Source organism: Rutilus rutilus, assembly GCF_951802725.1.
Source record: "Rutilus rutilus genome assembly, chromosome: 4".
NCBI classification, from domain to species: domain Eukaryota; kingdom Metazoa; phylum Chordata; class Actinopteri; order Cypriniformes; family Leuciscidae; genus Rutilus; species Rutilus rutilus.
Window position 1 is genome coordinate 5,696,824 of NC_140212.1, and position 21,488 is coordinate 5,718,311.

A 21,488-nucleotide genomic window follows, 5' to 3' on the forward strand; every position below is an offset into this window, starting at 1 on the left:
TGCTTGGCCCTTAACTCATAATTACTGTGATGCTTATCTCTTGCTCTCGTCCTCTCTCACATACACGCATAGACCGTATAATTACTTTCTGAAGTTAAATGAGAGGGCTTTTCTCATGCCAACCAGTAATGCTGACCTGAGCTAAGCGTAATGACATGTCAAAGAGTGGCCTGATATATCTTTTTTTTTTTTTAAACTGCAGGGTTGCTTTTGAGCGCTTAAAGTGATGCTTTTAATTTTGTGTCTTAGATGTGGGAGGGCAGATGGCGTGTTATTCCTCATGACGTCCTCCCTGATTGGCTGAAGGATAATGACTTCCTGTTGCATGGGCACCGGCCACCCATGCCCTCCTTCAGAGCCTGCTTCAAGAGCATCTTCAGAATCCACACGGAAACGGGCAACATTTGGACACATCTTCTGGGTATACACAAAACATTTATTTACTTACTACTGTATATATTATATACACATACAGTAGTCAACATTTGAAGTGGATCAAAAAAAAAGTTGTCCTAAGACAAGAACGGGTATTGTTCAAAATTCATGTATAACTTTGATGAAAGGTTTTGATCCACTTAAAATGTTGACTAATGTATATGGACACAATTACATTTAAATTAAATGGAAATGCATCAGCACAATAAGCACTCCCTTTCAGCATAGTCTGACTCTGTGCTGCCACCTAGAGAAATGTGAGCATATTTCACATAGATGACGATCATTCTAAACATAAGACTCTTGGCCTAGATAATGGTATTGATCATGAGGTGATATGGTAATGTGCAGATATTGATCTTCTACACCTTTGGACTAGTGGTATGACTGAACCATAATAGACAAGGGAGATGTTTGATGTTGATCTACTAGTAACCGTTTAGCTTTCTGATGTACTTTGAGTTCAGATCGATATATAGAATTGACCTGTAGCAGAGAGGGCTCTGTATAACTTTACAAATTATAAAATTAGATGTCAACACATCTAACACACACTAACCAGTATTTCTCCTGTGTCTTCAGGCTGCCTGTTCTTTCTCTGTCTGGGCATCGTGTACATGTTCAGACCCAATATGTCGTTCGTGGCTCCATTCCAAGAGAAGATCGTCATCGGCATGTTCTTCCTGGGGGCCATTCTCTGCCTCTCCTTCTCCTGGCTCTTTCACACAGTCTACTGCCACTCAGAGGGGGTGTCCCGTGTCTTCTCAAAGTAAGCACACGCAACCCTTAATGATAAGATTCTGTACTTTATTATTAGTTGATGCACTATGAGCATTTTTATATCATTTATTAATCTCAGCTGATGTTAATTTGTAGATACTTCATTTTTAGTCCATAATGCACCACTAATGTAAAAAAATATATACACGTAAAGATGAACCTTAACCAAGAATATTTATGTAAATGTATTCAGTTAATAATGGAAGTTCAGTATGTTTTTCATATGAATGAATCTCTCAGCCGCCTCTTTCTCGTTCACTCCTGTCACAGGCTAGACTATTCGGGCATCGCGTTCCTGATCATGGGCAGTTTTGTACCGTGGCTGTATTACTCCTTCTACTGCTCCCCTCAACCCTGTTTCATATACCTGATAGTGGTGTGTATCCTGGGAATCGCTGCCATCACAGTCTCACAGTGTGATTTCTTCGCCACGCCGCAGTACCGCGGAGTCAGGGCCGGTAAGACGCTGTCTCACTCTGTTGTTTAAGAAAAAAAAGCAGACTGATCAGGTCATCTTGTGGTCGTCATCTAGTGGGTTTAGCTGCTGTATGTTTTAGATCAGAGTAGGCTACAATTTACTTCAAATCCTGATGTAACACACCATGACCTCTAGGAGCAGTCGAATGTCCCAGGCAGAAACATCTAGCTTTCTGCCATTTGCCAGTGATGGGTGAATGGAGAAATTATTGGCCATAAAATGATATGTGCATTATTTTTTTTATTGTTTTTCTGCCAAGTTCTGCTTGCACTTGGTGCTTAATGAGTGTTATTTTGGAGGTCACCTTTATTTGTCATCGTCCAGTACAGTTCTCATACACCAGCGTCAGTATAGTCATATCAATAATATTGCTGAATATTAAGTGTCCCCAACTAAGCAAGCCAGAGGAAACAGTGGCAAGGAACGGGGGGGCTAGTTCTCTTCTGGCCAATAAACAAATTCTGTGTCATTATGATTCAGGCTGCATCACAGGTCAGAAATCAGATCGGTAGCATTCAAATATTCATCCAGTTCCTTTTGCTTGAAGATAGATTCATCACGCTGGTATGGAGCCAAAGCTGGCCATAGGGTCTATTTGGAGGACCTGTCTGGTTCTCGTGGTCTTTGCTGAGGATCTGTGCCGACGACGTCTGTCGTGTAGACACGGTCTCTGCTGACATTCAGGGCTGCGTTTTGGTCGTGTCTAGGTGCAGGTCCACCATCTGATCTGGATATGGACCGGATACGGCTGACTACGGTAACCTCGGGATAAGGATGAGACAGACTAATATTAGCGTAGCTGCTATTCTTCTTACGATGTAACAAGTACATCAGGTGTTATGGGAAGTGTTCCCGGTTCTGGGTAACCTAGTTTATGCAGCCTAACAATCATTTAACTGATTTGAATAATAGAAATGGGTCATGTTCTATGTGTATGCCAGGTTAAAGAGATGTGTTTTTAGTCTAGATTTAAACTGACAGAGTGTGTCTGCCTCCCCAACAAGGCTAGGAAGACCATTTCAGAGTTTAGGTGATTAGATTGGAAAAGGATCTACTGCCTGCTGTAGATTTTGATATTCTAGATAGTAACTGGCCTAAATTTTGAGATCACAATAGACGTAAAGGACTTTAAAGCATTAAGAGCTCTCTCAAGTACTGAGGAGCTAAACCATTTAGTGTTTTGTAAGTAATTAGCAAGATTTTAAAATGTATGTGATGTTTAATAGGGAGCCAGTGTTGACAGAACCGGGCTAATATGGTCATACTTCCTGGTTCTAGTAAGAACTTTAGCTGCTGCGTTTTTGGACCAGCTGGAGTTTGTTTATTGAGCGTGCAGGGCAACCACCCAGTAGAGCATCACAATAATCTAGCCTTGAGGTCATGAACGCATGAACTGATTTTTCTGCATTTGTCATTGAGAGCTTATGTCGTAATTTAGATATATTTTTAAAGATGGAAATTCGGTTCTACAGACGCTAGAAATGTGGCTTTCGAATGAAAGATTGGTATCGACGACAGAGCAGCTATCAAGTGCTAGACGGTATTCTAGTTTATTACGTGCAGAGGTTTTTGGTCCTATAATTAGAATGTTTTTTTTTTTTTTTCTCAAATTAAATAAGAAATTACTAGTCATCAAATTTTATCAACTATGTATTCCGTTAATTTGGTGAATTGGTATGTGTAATTCAACAAATTGTAATTACTTCTAGTAATATTGCGTTACTAGAAGTGTCTAGTAATGCAATATAAATGGTTAAATTAATACCTGCTCTGTCTTGTGTGTCTCAGGTGTGTTTGTGGGTCTGGGTCTCAGTGGAGTTGTTCCCACGCTGCACTTTATGATCTCAGAGGGCTTCCTGAGGGCCACCACCATGGGTCAGATGGGCTGGCTGTTCCTCATGGCCGTCCTGTACATCACCGGAGCCTGCCTGTACGCCGCGCGCATACCCGAGAGATTCTTCCCCGGCAAGTGTGACATCTGGGTGAGTGTGAATGTCCCTGAAAGTCATACACACAGTTCATAATCCAAACTGAATGCCTTCTATTTAAGATCTAACCCTGTACCTTGTCATCATTTTGTCAACTGCAGTTCCACTCCCATCAGCTGTTCCATATCCTGGTGGTGGCGGGTGCGTTTGTGCACTTCCACGGTGTGTCCAACCTGCAGGAGTTTCGCTACACTGCTGGCGGAGGCTGTGCGGAAGAGGGTGGGGTGTGAGCCGTGTCCTGCGGTGCTTGAAACGCACCACTAGAGGGAGAGAGCGTTCCTCTAACCTTTTCCGCCAATAACAGCTCTGTTCCTCCTGCCCATGAGGGGTAAACCAAGAGGACAGCACTGAATGACGAAGTTACCCACCTTTATTATTATTATTTTTCTCTTTCCGTTTTTGTTTGTTCTCTATTTTGCCCCTTAAATAAAAAGAGTCATGGGATAAGGTGGACAGGTTGAGGATGGTGATTCATATGATCATACATTTAGGAAGAGGAGACTTTTTGGCTTGGTCTATTGCTGTTTTTTTTCTTTGTACAAGAAGACAAAACAAACAAAAAAAACAAAAAAGTGTGAACGTTTCTTGGGGTGGGCCGTTAGCCATTTTAAACTTTTTCATGTAAATAAGATTTCTAAAATTTGGGTTATATAGATTTGTACGAAAATAAAGTTATAAAATGTTTTTTAAAAAAAAATACATCATTATATCATTATATTGTTTAACAGAGGGAAAAGAGAGAACGTGTTATTCCAGGGAAAGAGACCAGATCAGTAAAAAGCCACTGTTTAAGTGGACCGATGAAGTGTCCGGCCTTCCAAACGCCTCAGTGTGCTGTTATCCCAAGCACGGCTGGTAAAAGCTATAAATAAACCGCACCTGTAGGACAGTAGAGCGCCTTGCGCCCGATGGAGCCGCCAGGATTCAGTGCTCACGTACTCCACAGGCCTTCATACCTCTGTCAGTGCTGTTTCCTTCAACACACAGAAGGCCGCTTTCCCAAACTCCATAGTTTCCATCTTCAGTTACTCTCTCTCTTTCGCTCTCTGTTCTTGTTTGTTCTCATTTTATTCATCTTTGTGGATGTTGATTCAACCTGGTTTGGAAAAAAAATAATAGATGAGAGACTTGCTGTTTGCGAAGTACACAAAATCATACTCGAGCAGTGCAAGGATGCGTTTGTTGTGTAACGTTCTGTTTCATCCTCTGTATATGATATAATTTATTAAAGAGTTTTCATGGAAACATTACGAGCTGTAACAAGAACATTAAACAAGAGCAATGTTTGTTTTCTCAGAGATTTTTACATTGATATTTATTTTAATTTTAAAATAAATAAAAAAAATTAAAACACTCATGACAGTTGTGGTTTGTTTTTCTTTCTGCTCTGGTTAATTTGTGCAGCACCAAATTAATGATTTTAACCCTTTAACTGTCACCCCCCCCTTTTTTCCGCATAGACAAAAAAAATCACTATACAAACTTAAATGGTTGTAATTCAAGAATGCTTTGGAATATAGACATATGGTTGGTCTTGTTTTTAAGAAGACATTTGCCAGATTATTGTAGAAGTGGAATAAATTATGAAAGTGACACAGAAACAAAGTTATGTAAGTTTGAGTTTATGAAAATGTACAATGTAAAAATATAATTATTTATTTTATATAAAATATATATATTACAAAATATATTTTACTCTAAAACTGCTAGAAAATTAAAGCCAAAAATCTAAACAAGTTGTGTTCCAAATTTTAGGTTAATATCTCAAAAAATGAGCTTTCAGTAAGATTTTATTTGGGCGCAGTACCAGACTTTTTCACTAGATGGACAGCCAGCTTCCTTACTGACCATATAAGGGCACCTCCATTTTCATATATGTTTTGCGTGATCTGAACCATGCATTTCCATAATTTCATACAATTTATGAAGTATACATCCTATTCAGAAATAGTATGGGTGTTTTGGCAGTATTTGATTTGATTTCAACCTCTAATAAACATAAAAAGAGCACATATGTGCGTTATAGCTCGCTGCCGCATCACAAATCGAGAATCCATGATATTTTTCTTTATATTCAAAACATTTTCAGACCTTTTTTTTCTCATAAAATTGAATTGGTGTTATCTTTTGAACTCCTGGCATGAAAACAAACTGACGTTTCTACCAATCTTTCATGTTTATTTCTATTTCAAAATAAAGGCCTAAACACACCTAATGAATATGAAATATTCTTGTTGCAAATTGATAAATTACTGCTCCTCTGTAATTTATTTTAAAAAAACAGCCACCAAATATGACAACTAGAGATTGTAAGCTTTCAAATGATATATAGTTTGTCAATATTACTTTAGGTTTTTACTAAGATATTATTGTTCTAATAATATATGGGCAAACGTCCCACCTGTGGGATGGTGACAGTTACTGGTTGCAACATTCAAAAATCACCTTTTTTTTTTTTCCATTATATTATAATAAATATTTTACTAGTGAGCCTTTTTTGAGGGCTCTCAAAAGTTGAACAGTCATGACTTGAAAATAAAATGCTCAAGTAGACTAACCGAGTAAGTCAAAAGTGGACAGTGTACCTACATCCTTTTTACACAACCTATAAGATTTATGCATGGTATTTAACAAATAGAAAATTAGCATAAAGTTATTAGTTTTAAATTATGTTCTGTCATTAAAGAATGACAGCAATAAGATAATTCACTACAGTCTGGGGGGAAAGCCAACTTCTTTTCCGCCATGTTTCATATTAACGCCCCTTCCAATTTCACATGATTAGAAATGGCATCACCAATGAAATAAACATAACTTCTAACAGGATAGCTTTCTAGGTATTATAGACCTCTGGACATTCAAACAAATACAATTTTGTCAAACTATGAATTGCTTATATAGTCTCTGCATGTTAAACTGGCAAAGCATGACATTTTTCAATCAAGAAAGTGACATCAGCTATCAGAATTAAATGTTGATTCTTTCAGCCATGGGATTCAAAGGGTTAACACTGTCTTTAGGCAGGGCACTTGACTTTAGGTTGCTCGATGGGCACTGACCCTCTCAAGATACGCTCTACATAAGTTTGATAAGTAGGATGATGGCATTTAACTGCGATCAATCAGGATCAACCTCAATAAGCAGTGATGCATTTTATGTTGCTTTGCATTCGAATACATCTGCCAAATACACGCTTTGCCTGGTAGGAGGTGGATGATAGGATCATAGGCATGCAAAAACTACACCTTCCTTGGGACTGTATTTAGTTTCATCACCCACCATCCTAGAACCAACTCCTCCTTATCAGCCAAAGTTGATATTTAGCAAAAACTTGCAAATATTAAGAGACGTTTTCCATTAAATTTACTGTTGGCTATGACGGAAAGTGCATCTGAGAGCACATCTACCAAACTTCTTTTGTCTGAAACATTGTGGCACATGCCGTAGGAATTGGGCTCAAATAGCATTGTGACTTCAAATCTTCCTTGCCAAAGTTATATACTATGGGAAAAACGACATATTATAAAATGAGTCATTTTAAAACCCAGAAAATATTTCTCACGTTTACAGGTTCAAAACGACCGCGTTGACGCGAAAACCAATGAGGTTTGACTTTGAATTGAATTTGAAAGCAGTCTTACTTACTTGTATGCCTTCTCCTTATATGGTATATAGACCTTATGCACCAGAGAAACGAGGCGCCGCCATCTTTAGAATATTGTCTTTGAACTTCCGTTTTTGCGGTCGCTCTGTATATTTCTATGGCGCTGCTGTCCAGGAGTAATTAGCTTTTGAAGTGGATTTACTTAATGTAAAGTTAACGAAAGTTATCATGAGGACTGTAATGTTTAAAGCATTAACAAATGTCAGTCGACCGGGAAGATTTTAAAACGAGCCGTTCATTCATAAACACGCAAAATCACTGTGAAAATAGTAATACAGACCGGAAGTCAAAAGACAACGAGCGCAGCGCTGAAAAGGGGCGGGGCTACATAAAGCACAACGTATGTTAAACAAACAGACGTTCTTTTCACGCCAGATTCGAAATGAGGACGACAATATTTTAGTGCAAAATGTACGTTTTTATTCTCGCAAAGCAAGCGACTCAATTCAGAAGACTAGGAATAACGTGTACGATTCACATGGACTACTTTGTGTTTTGGAGCTTGATACGATCATCCTTCGTCCTTGTTTTTCACGAAAAAAAAACGTTAGAGTAACATGAAGGTGAGTAAATTACATTTGTAAGCTGCTGGATATTTTGTATCAACTAAATTAAATTAAATTAAACCAGAAAGTGGATCATTTTTTTGGCCAATTTGGTCTGATCACTTGCACGTCACTGCTTTAATGAATCTTTTGTTTCAAATCAGTGAATCGGAACGCGTGTCAAACTCACGTGCTTTCAGGACAGCCGCTTCGCGCTGCGTCAATCCAGCGGTGTGCTCTGATTGGCCAGCGATCGTGTGACGGAAATGTCACGCCCCTTACCATATTTGGAACATCAGCTCCGAAAGCAACAATGACAGGTGATGATGTCGGATATTACCTTATCAATTCCAGCCCGAATCTGACCTGGGAGTGGACAATGCAGATGATCAAGCTGATCGAGCAACTTTGCCAGCGCGACTGGAACAGAACGTATCAGATTGGTAAGGTTTTATTTGATTGGGGACGTAATTACTACTGATTATAATGACTTTACTGTCTTTTTACGCGTCGAGCCACGGGGGAGAACACCACGTAAACATAAAACCGACAAACGATAAGCAAGCGCAAACGACAAGCAAGCGCTACTCTATACTGCTCAAAACTGTGAGTCAGAAGCGTCAGACTGTAACGTTACTCGCAAAGACGGAAATGCCCCTCTGTTTTCTAATTGTGTCCTCTTTCTTTCGCAACGAAAAACACAGCATCTCCACGACATGGCGGCGCCGGCGACAACAACAATACAGCGAGAACCCTGAGCCCTTTTCAGACCGATGAGCTTTGTCAAACTAAACTAGACTGATATTTTATGGCTAAATTTCATTTCCATTCATTCAAATGTCCTGAATGCACGTGAGTTTGACACGCGTTTCGATTCACTGATTTGAAATAAAAGAATAAAGCAGTGACGTGCAAGGGATCAGACCAAATTGCCAAATTATTTTGGCATATATTAAAATAATATAAATGTAAATTATTGTACAATATATTGTATTACTTAAAAAATGTGAAGAATTTGAATGGAAATTAAATTTAGCCATAAAATAAATAAATAAATGTGTTGGTCTGTTTGTCTTTCTGATATAAATATTGCAATGTAAAATAATATTGTCATCAATAATTTTTATAATAAAGACCTGTTCATGAAACCAGCGTCTTGGCATGCCCTTGCATTCAAAAGCATCCTAATCATGAGATTGACACATCAATGTAATATTTCAACTTGCCTCTGCACAAAATGACCTGAACACACAAGTGAACTTGAGTTATGCTAGTCAGAATGTGAAAACATTCTCTCCATATCTGCGGACCGAAACACGTCTAAGACACAGACAACGAAGAACAAAAACACAGATTTAACAACATTCTATTAGGTCGACAATAATGTTTTGGTAACACTTTACAATAAGGTTTCATTAGTAGACATTAGTTAACTACTTTAGTTAACATGAACAATACTGCAGGATTTATTAATGTTAATTAATTTCAACATTTACTAATAAATTATTAAAATCAAAAGTTGTATTTGTTAACATAAGTTCATGCATGGTGAACTAACATGAACAAATAATGAAGGACAGTATTTTTTTATTAACTAGCAAATTTTAATAAATATTGTAACAATTATATTGCTCTCATTGTTAGTTCATGTTAGTTTAATACATTAATGTTAACACATGATACCTTATTGTAAAGTGTTACCAATATTTTTATCATAGTGTTATTATTTGGGAGCTCAGGTTTTCACAACAAGGACTTTCCTCACATTTTGTTTTTATTTATACATTTACATTAATATTTCATTTAATTTAGCACTCTCGTCAAGTAAAATATTGTATTTGACTTGAGTAAAGTAAAATCTTATTTTAATCAACAGAGTAAAATAAAATGAACAAATATTGACTATATATGTGTAAAATAATAATACAATGAATGAACCAAATAAAATAAAAGTCTGCCTTGCATTTAATGCATGTTTCTCAGCTACAGATCTAGCATCTAACCAGCAGTGTTACCTGTATAGAGTCTAAATGCAGATACTACAGCATATAGTGTAAATTATTATACACATGACATGGGGGCAAGTCTAATATGGATATATTATTTAAATATATCAGGACAAAAACACAAGGATAACATGTTCACATTTCTACTGCCCTATTTCACATAGCGGATGATGCTTACAAGACGAAAATAAAATAAAAAAGTTGACATACCTTTGTAATGTGTGTCATTACCTGGATGATCCACAACTGTTTTTACAATCGTGGTCAGAATTATTGGCACCCCTGCAAAATATGATCAAAGATGGCTGTAAAAATAAATCTGCATTGTTTATCCTTTTTATCTTTAATTAAAAAAATTCAAGAAAAAAAAAAAAAAACTTTCATTGAAGTAAAAGAATAGAAAGTGTGGGGTAAATCACATTAGGAAATACATGCTTTTCTCCAAAACACGTTGGCCACAATTATTGGCAGCCCTAGAATTTTTTATGAGTAAAATAATTCTGAAGTATATTCCCATTAATATTTACATTTTTTAGCACACCAGGGTCATGAAATTGTCTAGCTATGACTTCTTGTTTCACATGAGTATAAATATGAGGAAACACAAAGGCCAAATTCCCTTAATCATGCAAGAGCTTTTTGGCAGCAAACCCACCAGATGGGTTTGGTGGAAACAGGGATAAAGAGTACCCCATGCCCACGGTTAAATGCTGGATCTTTAATGTTGTGGGCCTATTTTTAAGCTAAAGATCCAGATACATGGTATCATGGATTTGAGCAAATATCAACAGATAAAAAATCAAAACCTGTCTGCCTCTGCTAGAAATCTTCTAATGGGCCGTGGTCGGATCTTCCATCAGGACAACGATCCAAAACAAACATCAAAATCAACACAAAAATGTGTTACGGAGCACAAAATGAAGCTTCTGCCATGACCATCCCAGTTCCCTGATCTCGTCAGGTGTTCTCCAAACTCATCAGGCATTATAGGAGAAAACTCAGAGCTGATATCTTGGCAAAAGGAGGTTGCTTAAAGTATTTAATAAAAGAAAAATAATTATTTTATTTTATTTTATTTTTTAATTAAAGATCAAAAGGATAATCAATGCATATTTAATTTATACAGCCATCTTTGATCATATTTTGCAGGGATGCCAATAATTCTGACCACAACTATATGTTTTGTGATAGTTGTTCATGAGTCCCTATAAGGCTCCAACGCATTTCGAACCTAAAACTAACTTTAACGTGCTCTGAAACGCTTTACATTTACATAAACAGTATTTGATTCAAATAAAGCAAAGTTCTCAACATGTTTACAGTAAGTTTTATAGGTTAAACTTTCTATTAAAGAAGTCAGCGAGCTCAGTTTAACGCTCCTTCGCGTTCACTCCGTTTGCTTTAATGCGACGTCATTATTGCTGATTGAAACGGCAAAAAACCGACGCAACAATGAGAAATTAAACTGAATGTTTAATTACGATGCATGATAAACAATATTTCAAATCAATCAATCAATCATAGTCCCCTAATATAGAAATAGAAATATCTTACTCTTGCCGTATTGTTTGAGAGTTGATCTCAGTCGTCGAAACTGCGTGCTGGATGAGATTCTGACAAAATCATATATTTGTTTTCCAATAAATTGATTTTTACATCGCACTCCTTTCATCTGCGACTGTCCACCACCTCTTTTCGTTTAATAATGCGACGATAATTTCACCTGCTGCAACCTAATGATTGATGCAGTTTGTAATTCTCTCCACTAGGCGGCGCAAGCGCGCTTCACTTCCAGCATAATGCCTTGGATCCCTATGGCGCTGGATTGCAGAGTGGCCACAACACATTCAGACCTTTTTAACGGCATGAGAGTAGATATTTTTCTGTTTAAAATTCTACACATCACTAACTTTCTTTTCTGCAGCCTAAAACCCTATATTGCAAAGATAATTTGTTGGAATGTGTGATTCAATTAAAATTGAATACAATGTCCATGAGGTCTTTATTTGTCTTTTTAACCCGTAGAATAAAGAATGTTGCACACATACCCAACCGAAGCAGAGTTCAGAGACGTGGACAGGTAATGCATGACTCTAATACCATGTACACATGGAAATGTGAATATGAAAATGACAAGATTGCACATGCAGGGAAGCAAACAAACACACTGCAGAAGAAACTTCCTATAGAAACAATGAAAATATAGAGACCCAGTGTTCTGAGTTGCTCATAAAGTGATGCATTATATATGTATATATATTTTTTTTAAATACAGAAGCAAATATTTTTTAATATTATACGTTGTACATTTTATTTTTAATTATAAGGCAGTATACTGTATTCATGCATAGGTTTTTATGCAAGTTGCCCAGTAAAGCTCAGTAATGTAGAAATACACATACTTGTATATTCATTCCAGGTTTTTGTCAAAAAAGAGTGCTAATGGAATGTGTCTCATCATTTAGAATCAATTTCCTGTTGGATAACAAAATTATGCTTAAAATCCCATTAGCTTTTCTTTAGTTTTTTTCATGCCATCTCTTATGTTCTATCAGTATAGTAAAAAAATGTGTGCTTCATGTCTCTATTTGTCTCTTTGTCAGGTGGACATCTTGAATTAAGTGGACTGGAATGCATGGATGCACACACCAGGAATGCCCCCCGTCAAACCACAGTGAGCACCAGAGCACATTTTTGGATGTGTGTGTGTGTGTGGTTCAGGTATTCCCTATGTAGTGAGGACAAAATGTCCCCCTATGGATAGCAATACCAGAAATGAGTTTAAAAAAAATGTGTTTGTGGCCTCTTTGTGCACAGGTATGACACCACTATGGCCGATGCCTGCACTGCTCTGTGCCAGAGATGGGTGAAGGTGAGTCCGAGGACATGAACAGCTCCGAGTAGACTGTCAAGGGTTGTTAATTAATTATTCATTTTTATAATTAATTATTGTCAATCTATTAATTATGGCATGTACGCAGCATAAGCTCGTTGTTTTGGTTCAGAAGGAACTGTAAACTGTCTACAACTCTGCATAGCCGTATGAAACGTAGCCACGTAACCATATCAAACACATTTTATCACTTCAGATCAAAAGACAGAGAGGAACAGAAAGCAGAAGTAGTCTTGTAATGTGTCTGTCTGTTTCCTCTGATTATTGCCTGTATCAGGAGCCGCTTCCTCTGTCCCATGTGAAGAAGATGCAGGAGGTCTACCAGCTGAACAGTGTTAAAAACTCTGAGGTTCGCTTCAGGTAAGCAGCAGACCGGTTTCTTTAAATTATCTGATCATCACATATTTCAGTGTTTCATGTCAGATTGTTTGTGTTTATGCAGGTGGTTGCGTGTCTGTGTGAGGGCACATTGGGAGGAAGCTGTTCCCCTGGCGCTGAAGATGGCTACCGAACAGGGCAGGATGAAATTCACTCGCCCGCTCTTTAAGTAAATTCATTCATTTGTTCTGAGAAGTCCATGATTGGACCAAAAACAGCAACAGCAATAAGTAGGGTCAGTTGTTGAAAATGGGCCAAAAGGAACAGGACGTTACAGAAAGTTTTGTAATTTCCTTGCTGACAGGAGCAACAAAACATTGCCTAAACTTCTGTTTTTAACTGTCGAGAGCTGGTCTTCAAGACCATTTCAAAAGTGCACTTGCTGACCCTTCTCTCTCTTTCTCTTTTAGGGAAGTTTACAACTTCTCCAAGTACAGTGACGAGGCAGTGAAGACTTTTAAGGAGCACCGTGGAGCAATGCACCCCGTCACAGCGATGCTCGTGGCCAAGGATCTGAAAATCGATGGCTAAAATGCTGCTTTCTGACCGTCTTATGTGCAGGCAGTGTTTCTGTGCTTCAGCTTAGTCCTCAGATGCAAACCTGCATATCAGGTTAATGTGCAGAACGTTTTTCTCATTGGCCGAAGCTTGGCTTGTCTTGACGGAGGTTTCAGTCTCAGGGCTTACAACAAAAAATGTGGAGAGTTTCAGTATCATGAAGTTTGGTGTTAAATAAAACAGCATATCTTGCTATATCCCTTTATATGATTTGTCAGAAGTAATGTTCTGTAATAAACTCCTCTGTATTGTCCAATAAAAATTGTGTCTTGATACAGAATAAGGTGCATGGCATGGCACATAAACAGATGTATTTCATGTGTACTGCATGCTCAGCATGCGTATGTTTTTCTTTTTCTTTTAAAGTGGCCTTTTTGGACAGTTCTTCAGGGGACTCTTAATTGTTTATTAAAAAAATAATAATTGTATGTAAAAATGTTCACTCCCTGTCCCTTCCCCACCCATTTAGGTTCCCATCACTTGCTTTTCAAAAAGAAAACGATGGGAACCCACAACTCAACATTGAGAGAATATAAAACACAACATTATCATATAAACTGCCTGCTGAACATCATAAAGAGAGGCTAGAAAGAACTCTTGAGGTATTTCTTGCATAAAGATCTGAGTTCTATCCATCAGTTGATCCTTAAGCACAGACACAATTATAAACAATACATTTTGAATTATAAATTTATACATTTTGATAAGCTGACTTCTATTTAACAGTTTAAACTTTAAACATAGTGAGTGTTTAATAGGTAAAGTGTAAAGAAATATTTTTTCATTTTGTACTTTTGCTTTCACTTTTTTTATTTGCATTTTTACTTTGTTTTAATTTTTACTTTAACTTTTGTTTTAGAAATTTAGTAGCTAAAAAAGCTATTTTACTTATTTTATTTATTTATTTAATTTATTTATTTATTTTATTTACTTTAATTATTTTACTTATTACTTTTACTTTTAAAAGTAACAAAGTAATAGTTACTTTTAAAAGTTAAAGTAATAAGTAAAATAATTAAAAGTAACCATTAGTTACTTTCAAAAAACTTTTAAAAGTAAAAGTTACTTTAACATTTTTTTAAACTAACTTTTTTTAAAAGTAACTAAGTAACTTTTTAACAAAGTAACTTTTAAAAGTAACTAAGTAAAAGTAACTATTACTTAGTTACTTTTAAAAGTACCTAGTAACTTAGTAACTATTAGTTACTTTTAAAAGTTACTTAGTTACTTGTAAAACTTTTAAAAGTTACTTAAAAGTTACTTAGTTACTTGTAAAAGTAACTATTAGTTAATTTAAGTAACTATTACTTAGTTACTTTTAACAACTTTTAAAAGTAACTTACTTTTAAAAGTTACTTAGTTCAAAAGTTACTTAATTACTTGTAAAAGTAGTAACTATTAGTTACGTTTAGTAACTTAAAAGTAACTGTTACTTAGTTACTTTTAAAAGTTACTTAGTTACTTAAAAGTTGTTAAAAGTAACTAAGTAACTTTTAAAAGTAACTAAGTAACAGTTACTTTTGACAACTAAATTTCTAAAACAAAAAAGAAAAAAAGTCCAAGTCCAAAAAAAGAAAAAAAAAGTCCATGAAGAAGAAGAAGAAAGAAAGAAAGAAAAAAAAAAAAAAAAAGAAAAGAAGGTTTTAAAATAAAGTTTATTTATTATATTATTAAACGTAGCAAATCATAAGCTAGAAAGTAGCATAACCACAGCGACAGGCACTCCGAAACCTCGGGGGGGGGACACACACACACTACCCCCCCCTTTGGTTTTCTGGGTGTGCAGACGCCTGACCCGGGCTTGAACCATGGACCTTGGGAAGGTGATACCATGACTCCACCACTGCGCCACCAGCGCCTGCACAGTTCGGCCGGTTCTCCTGGTACGTTTATCTTTTGAAACAGAGTCTGAAATCACAACAGAGTATAAAACCGCAACAAGTTGGAATAGAACCAGAAACCTTTCGCTTCAGTGACGGTACCGCTACCATTGAGCCACTGAAGACAACACAGGTTTGCCAGTTCTCCTGGTACGTTTGTCTTTTGAAACAGAGTCTGAACTCACAACAGAGCAACAAGTTGGAATAGAACCGGAAACCTTTCGCTTCAGTGACGGTATCACTACCACTTAACCACCAAAGACGACACAATTAAATCACTTCTCCTGGTTTGTCTTTCGAAATCTGAGTCTGAAATTGTATAAAACCACAACAAGCTGGAATAGAACCGACAACCTTTTGTTTTAGCAATGGTACCGCTACCATTGAGCCACTGAAGACAACACGCTTTTGATAGTTCTCCTGGTTCATTTATCTTTCGAAACTGAGTCTGAAATTGTATAAAAAAACAAGTTGGAACAGAACCGGTAACCTTTTATCTTAGTGACGGAACTGCTACCACTGAACCACCAAAGACGACTCAGTTCCGACAGTTCTCCTGGCGCACTTATCTTTCGAAATAAAATTAGTCTATAATAAAAAGTATATGTCGTCATGACATTATAGTAGCTGTATAGGAATCGTAACAATGTTTTAGGAGTTCAAATATGGAGTGATTAGTCACATGACAATTAGGACTCTGGTGATTGGCTCAAAACAATGTTGTGGAACCATGTGACCGTGAAGCAAAGATGGCAGAAACCAGGCAGTGCGCTTCCAAAGCAACATGTAGAACTGGAGCGATTACCTCTGAGATGAATGTGAATGCTGAGTTTGTGTTTGCTAAAGATATCAGAACTTATTGGATTCTTGATTTTCGTTCAAAACTCCTAAGCAGACAAAACAAGCTCAGTCCAAACAAGTGTTAGCTGTGACTTTTTCCTCTAAACTCAATCAAAAAGACTTGCTGCTGTCCAACAGATGGTCATAAATCTGGACCCTCTGAACACTAGACATCTTGCAAACAAGGTAATGCCAATATTGTTTGTGTGTGTGTATACAGTTGCAATCGAAATTATTCAACCCCCATTGCAAAAAACTATACATTTTTCATGAACTTAAGATACTCCCTGAAATTCCTTCACAAACCCTTGTTCACATTTCCGTGGACACATTTCCTTTCTCTGTGAGTTTTTCCATCAATATGGTATAAGATTATCTTGTTCAAATCTACCTGTTTGACGAGTTAGGTCTCCATCCCTTACCCACCTACTTAGGTTACCATCATTTGCATTTTAAAGGAGTGACCCTTCAAAAAGAAAACTATGGTAACCTACAAATTTACAAGCCAACAACACACATTCACACATTAGAAGAGTTATCTGTCCATGAGCAGAAGTCCATCATTACAGTCAATGTCTGTCCACACGACTCTGAGCTCTGCTTCTGTTGACTGGACGCTCCAAACATCCCTTATTCTGTAGGATACAGACATAAATAAACACAGACGTTACTCCATATAGTATTTTCATATATAGTAACATCAGATTTGAAAAGTTAGTCTAAACAATAGTTCATAAATATAAGATGACATATGTTAATACTTCCAGTTTGACATTATATTTACTGTTATCAGTTTGAGTTTGGCATGTAAAGTGAATAAAGTTCTTATTGAAAATTCTTATGATTGTGTGTACATTTGGCATTATTTCCAACAAAGTGGCCCAAACTCCAGGATTCAGTGTTAAAGTCACTAGTGGCTAAACACATGTTCTCTGGTAACAAGACTGTGATTGAGGCTTGGGTTCAAATCACACAACTGAACGCTTTAACTGGTTTAATTAAAAATCACAGGTCACATACAAGTAAATAGTGAAATAGAAGTTCCTTCACATGAACAGACAAGAGATCTGTGGCTCACAGGTAAGAGCGCTGCCTCACGGGTTCAGAGGTTGCTGGTTAAATCCCAGCCGGGTCTCTGTGATAGGAGTGTGTGTGAGCGGTGTGCACCCAAAGGAGGGGGATACCAGTGCGGTCTCCCCCCCCGGAGCTTCAGGCAGCGGTTATGCTTTTGGGCACGAAAAAAAGAAAGAAAAGTTAATTGTAATAAAAAATGTCCCTTCCCTTCATTTGATTTTCAAAGGGGAGGCCCTTCAAAAAGAAAATAATGGGAACCTACATGTTTAACACAGTAAACCACACAATCACACACCATATACATTACCTGTCCATGAGCAGAAGTCCATCATTACAGTCAATGTCTGTCCACACGACTCTGAGCTCTGCTTCTGATGGCCGGGTTTACGCTCCACAACACATCACCGATTTTGTAGAGTCACAGCATAAACACATCATTACACACTGTATATCTTATAAATTCAGATTTTTTTTTAAGTAGTCTAAAATTAAATCTGTTATACATTATTAATGCTGTATCGTCAATCTACTGTTCATCTCGTTGAATTCAATAACTGTCTTCCAGGCCACAGAATGAAGAAAACACTGAATAAAACTAAAAACTCACTCCTCATTCGAAGAATGCCAGACCTACAAACATCTGAACAAGATTACAGAAATGCAATGAAAACCAAGAGCAAAGTGTCTAGTCGCTGCTCTTGACTTCATTCTTTCATACCTGTAGTATTATGACATTTTGAATTAAAATACCATTTTAGAGACTGTGTTTTACTATCTATCCCAGTCATAACAGGAAGAAGAAAAGCATGAAGCAACAGGAGAACATCAGAGCTTCACACAACTCCTGCTGACTCTCACATCAATCCAGAAAACACTGCAATATCAACTGAGACCTTCTTATTACACTTTATAGTGTGACTATCAGAGGGCGATTCATTCAGAGACTAAAAAGGTAACGCTACAACTAGCGACTGATTTGATATGTAGAGCGAGCAAGTCATTTGACAAGAGAAATGGACTTTATGCGAGAGGTTACTTACAGGTGAGTCTCGTGACACTCGTTTCCTTCATTTTATCCGTCTGTGTGTCGTTTCAATTTGCAGTTGAGCTGGAGTATGTGCTGTTAAAGTGACATTAAGAGCTGTCATCTTCTCATCTGCAGGATCTGCACGTGTTGTTGTGATTGTCATCAAGCGTCATGTTGTCAAGCAGCAGAAGTGTCAGACTGAAGGAGAACCCCGCTTCTGCCGCCTAGTGGAGCGGATGAAGAACTGAGACTTTGGATCATGAAGCAGCAACAGAAACGTTTAAATCCCACAGATGCAGTGACCATCTTTTACAAAGCCTGAGCTTAAGTTACTTCATAAACATGCATTAGATACAAGTTCAGTGGCGCAGAAAATAATTGTTTGCCTTTGAACGAGAAAGTCTGGTCTTTCATGTTTATGAATGTGTTTTTAACAGAAGGACAGAAGAAAAAAATCCATTTAAGTTTATTAAACTCGATTTGCAACGGTGTAATTCACACAAATCACCACAGGAGGGCGAAACTATTTTAGATCTTCTGACTTTTTTGCATATATATAAATATATTTATTTATTTAAAAAGCAGACAGGACAACAAAATCACACACAGATACTGACACAGTTGATACAAAGAATAGCTTAAATTAGACATAGCTTATATATCAGTTTGCATATTTCAATGTCAAATGTCAAACAGAACAAAAAAAAAAACATTTCTATAAGAGTAGTTTTGGTTTTTTCGTAATTGAATAATAAATCTAAAGAAATACTTTGTCCAGAAATAAATACACAAACAATCTTGCAGAGTACTCAATGAGTTATCAATCAATTATGACCATCTTTTACCCAGCTTAAACATACGCCTCAGGCTCTGTGGCTCAGTGGATAGTTGTCTCCCTTTCAAACCAGAAAGTTCTGGTTCAAACCCAACATTTGCTGAAGTTAGTCATCATTTAACACAAAGCTCTGGATCAAACCTGTTGAAAACACTCATCATCTCTGCAGTCTCAGTGGCTCAGGAGATAAAGCGTTGTGTTTCAATCACAGCGTCCTGAGTTCAAGTCCCACTATTGCTGACTTTCAATAGTTCTCATTAGACAAGGAGTCCCAAAAACCAGCTATTGCTGTGAAATCCATGATGGGTGAGTGGATAAACACACTCTCTGAAGACAAGACTGTGATGAAGACATGGTTTCAAATATCACTTTAACTGTTTTATTGGAAACTCTCAGGATAATAGTGAAATATAAGTTCCTTCACATGTCTCAGCAAGAGATCTGTGGCTCACAGGTAAGAGCGCTGCCTCATGGGTTCAGAGGTTGCTGGTTCAATCCCAGCCGGGTCTCTGCGATAGGAGTGTGTGTGAGCGGCGCGTGCCCAAAGGAGGGGGATACCAGTGCGATCGTCCCCCGGAGCTTCCGGCACAGTCACCAGCAGCGGTTATGCTTTTGGACACACAGCACAGGCGAAGTTTTTTTAATTGTATACAAAAAAAACTTTCGAAACTGAGTTAATAAAAAATATATATTAATCCCCCTTCCCTTCCCTTCCCATCATTTGCTTTTCAAAGGAGTGGCCCTTCAAAAAGAAAGTGATGGGAACCTACATGTTTAGCACAGTAAAACACACAATCACACATCATATACATTACCTGTCCATGAGCAGAAGTCCATCATTACAGTCAATGTCTGTCCACACGACTCAGAGCTCTGCTTCTGTTGACTGTTGATGTAATGGTCCAAAACACATTCCTTCTGTAAGGAAAGACATAAATAAAATAAAATAAAACATTACTCTATATTATAGATCTACATCTATAAATGAGAATGTGAAAGTTAGTCTAAAGACTAGTTAATAGATGGAAATGGAATAAATTAAAAGCCTAAAGCTGTACAGTGTGAAAAATATATTGCTGAGTATATAATATAGTGTACTTCAGTAAGGCTGTATCAATAATAATCTTTTAATTCAATTAAAATTAAGAGACTTTCCTTCAAAATAAATTGAAGACTAAACTTGTATTGTTTAATGTTATTTTCAGTAGTATTTTTCTTTATTAATGTTCATAATGATTTGTATATTATATTTTGTGAAGTCAGAGTGTGTTTGTACATGTGTGTTGAGGAGAGGTATGGGATGAGCTATATTTTACATAGAAAAGTATGTGTGCAATGCAAAATATGTTCCACTGATGCAAAGGTTTTCCAATGATGATGATGTGTACATCAACCGTTGTACAGCTGGCATGTTCTTTATAAGGAAAGGAATGTATTTCACTGATGCATATATACCACGAATGTAAACACTAAAGGACAGTTTTCTGGACAGAGAGAGAAATCTGGAATGAAGACCACCTCTCCTGTAACCTTCCTCTTCTATGGCTGTTTCTCTCGTATGTCTGACATGTAACAATATAATAAATAAGAGATCTCTTGGCAAAATAACTGGTGTAGCTTCAGTGATTCAACCATAATGGGGGAAAGCTTAATTTTCAAATCTACAGTAATCCTAAAAGGCTGGTTTCCAGGGGCCAGTTTCACAAAGCTATTTTAGACCGGTCGGTACTATACGGTTATCCGGACCACACGTGACCACACGTAAATGTACTATACGGTTACCCTACCCCTACCCCTACCCCTACCCCTACCCCTACCCCTACCCAAATAGGTGTGGTCCGGATAACCGTATAGTTCCGACCGGTCTATAGTGTATGCTAGACTAGTCTAAAATTTGCTCATAGACTAGTCTAATGCAAGTTAGACTGTTTCACAAAAATAAAGACTGACTTAATTTAGACCAAAAAAATTAGACGCCTTACCCCCAGGCTAACTTAAGACTCTATGTTACCTTGGCAACCAGCAGTAACTATCAGTTACATTAATACAAACAGCCAAAAGAAAAGGGAAAATGGCTCATAATTTAAACATTTCTTCTTGTTACTAC

General features: G+C 37.1%; 2 protein-coding genes and 1 long non-coding RNA gene across 3 annotated transcripts in view; 2 read left to right on the forward strand and 1 right to left on the reverse strand.

Moving 5' to 3' along the window:
* The window catches only part of adipor2 (adiponectin receptor 2), a 29,206-nt gene extending 24,167 nt beyond the window's left edge, over positions 1 to 5,039 (forward strand). Inside the window, exons 4-8 of the mRNA XM_084407370.1 lie at positions 250 to 421; positions 1,018 to 1,204; positions 1,486 to 1,673; positions 3,482 to 3,675; positions 3,783 to 5,039. Of these exons, the coding sequence (XP_084263496.1) occupies positions 250 to 421; positions 1,018 to 1,204; positions 1,486 to 1,673; positions 3,482 to 3,675; positions 3,783 to 3,911 (870 nt within the window). The 3' untranslated portion in view covers positions 3,912 to 5,039. The remainder of the gene's footprint in view (positions 1 to 249; positions 422 to 1,017; positions 1,205 to 1,485; positions 1,674 to 3,481; positions 3,676 to 3,782) is intronic.
* Positions 5,040 to 12,500: 7,461 nt separating this feature from the next.
* On the forward strand, positions 12,501 to 13,973 carry LOC311289386 (leukotriene A-4 hydrolase-like). Its single transcript, XM_084407371.1, has 5 exons — positions 12,501 to 12,570; positions 12,714 to 12,768; positions 13,067 to 13,149; positions 13,232 to 13,336; positions 13,578 to 13,973. The coding sequence occupies exons 1-5, from the start codon at positions 12,536 to 12,538 to the stop codon at positions 13,696 to 13,698; spliced, it is 399 nt and encodes a 132-aa protein (XP_084263497.1). The 5' UTR covers positions 12,501 to 12,535; the 3' UTR covers positions 13,699 to 13,973.
* Positions 13,974 to 15,061: 1,088 nt separating this feature from the next.
* Positions 15,062 to 17,929, reverse strand: LOC311289946. The gene is made up of 3 exons (XR_014627248.1): positions 17,827 to 17,929; positions 17,524 to 17,670; positions 15,062 to 17,080 (listed from the first exon to the last, which is right to left on the reverse strand). It is a non-coding gene; the product is annotated as an uncharacterized lncRNA (long non-coding RNA).
* Positions 17,930 to 21,488: the final 3,559 nt, after the last annotated feature.

Bases quoted from the DNA above. Each gene is read 5' to 3' on its own strand.
- LOC311289386 (XM_084407371.1), top strand. From the start codon at position 12,536: ATGCACACACCAGGAATGCCCCCCGTCAAACCACA. The intron at 12,769-13,066 runs GTGAGTCCGAGG...TGCCTGTATCAG, and splicing joins TGTGCCAGAGATGGGTGAAG to GAGCCGCTTCCTCTGTCCCA. The intron at 13,337-13,577 runs GTAAATTCATTC...TTTCTCTTTTAG, and splicing joins TTCACTCGCCCGCTCTTTAA to GGAAGTTTACAACTTCTCCA.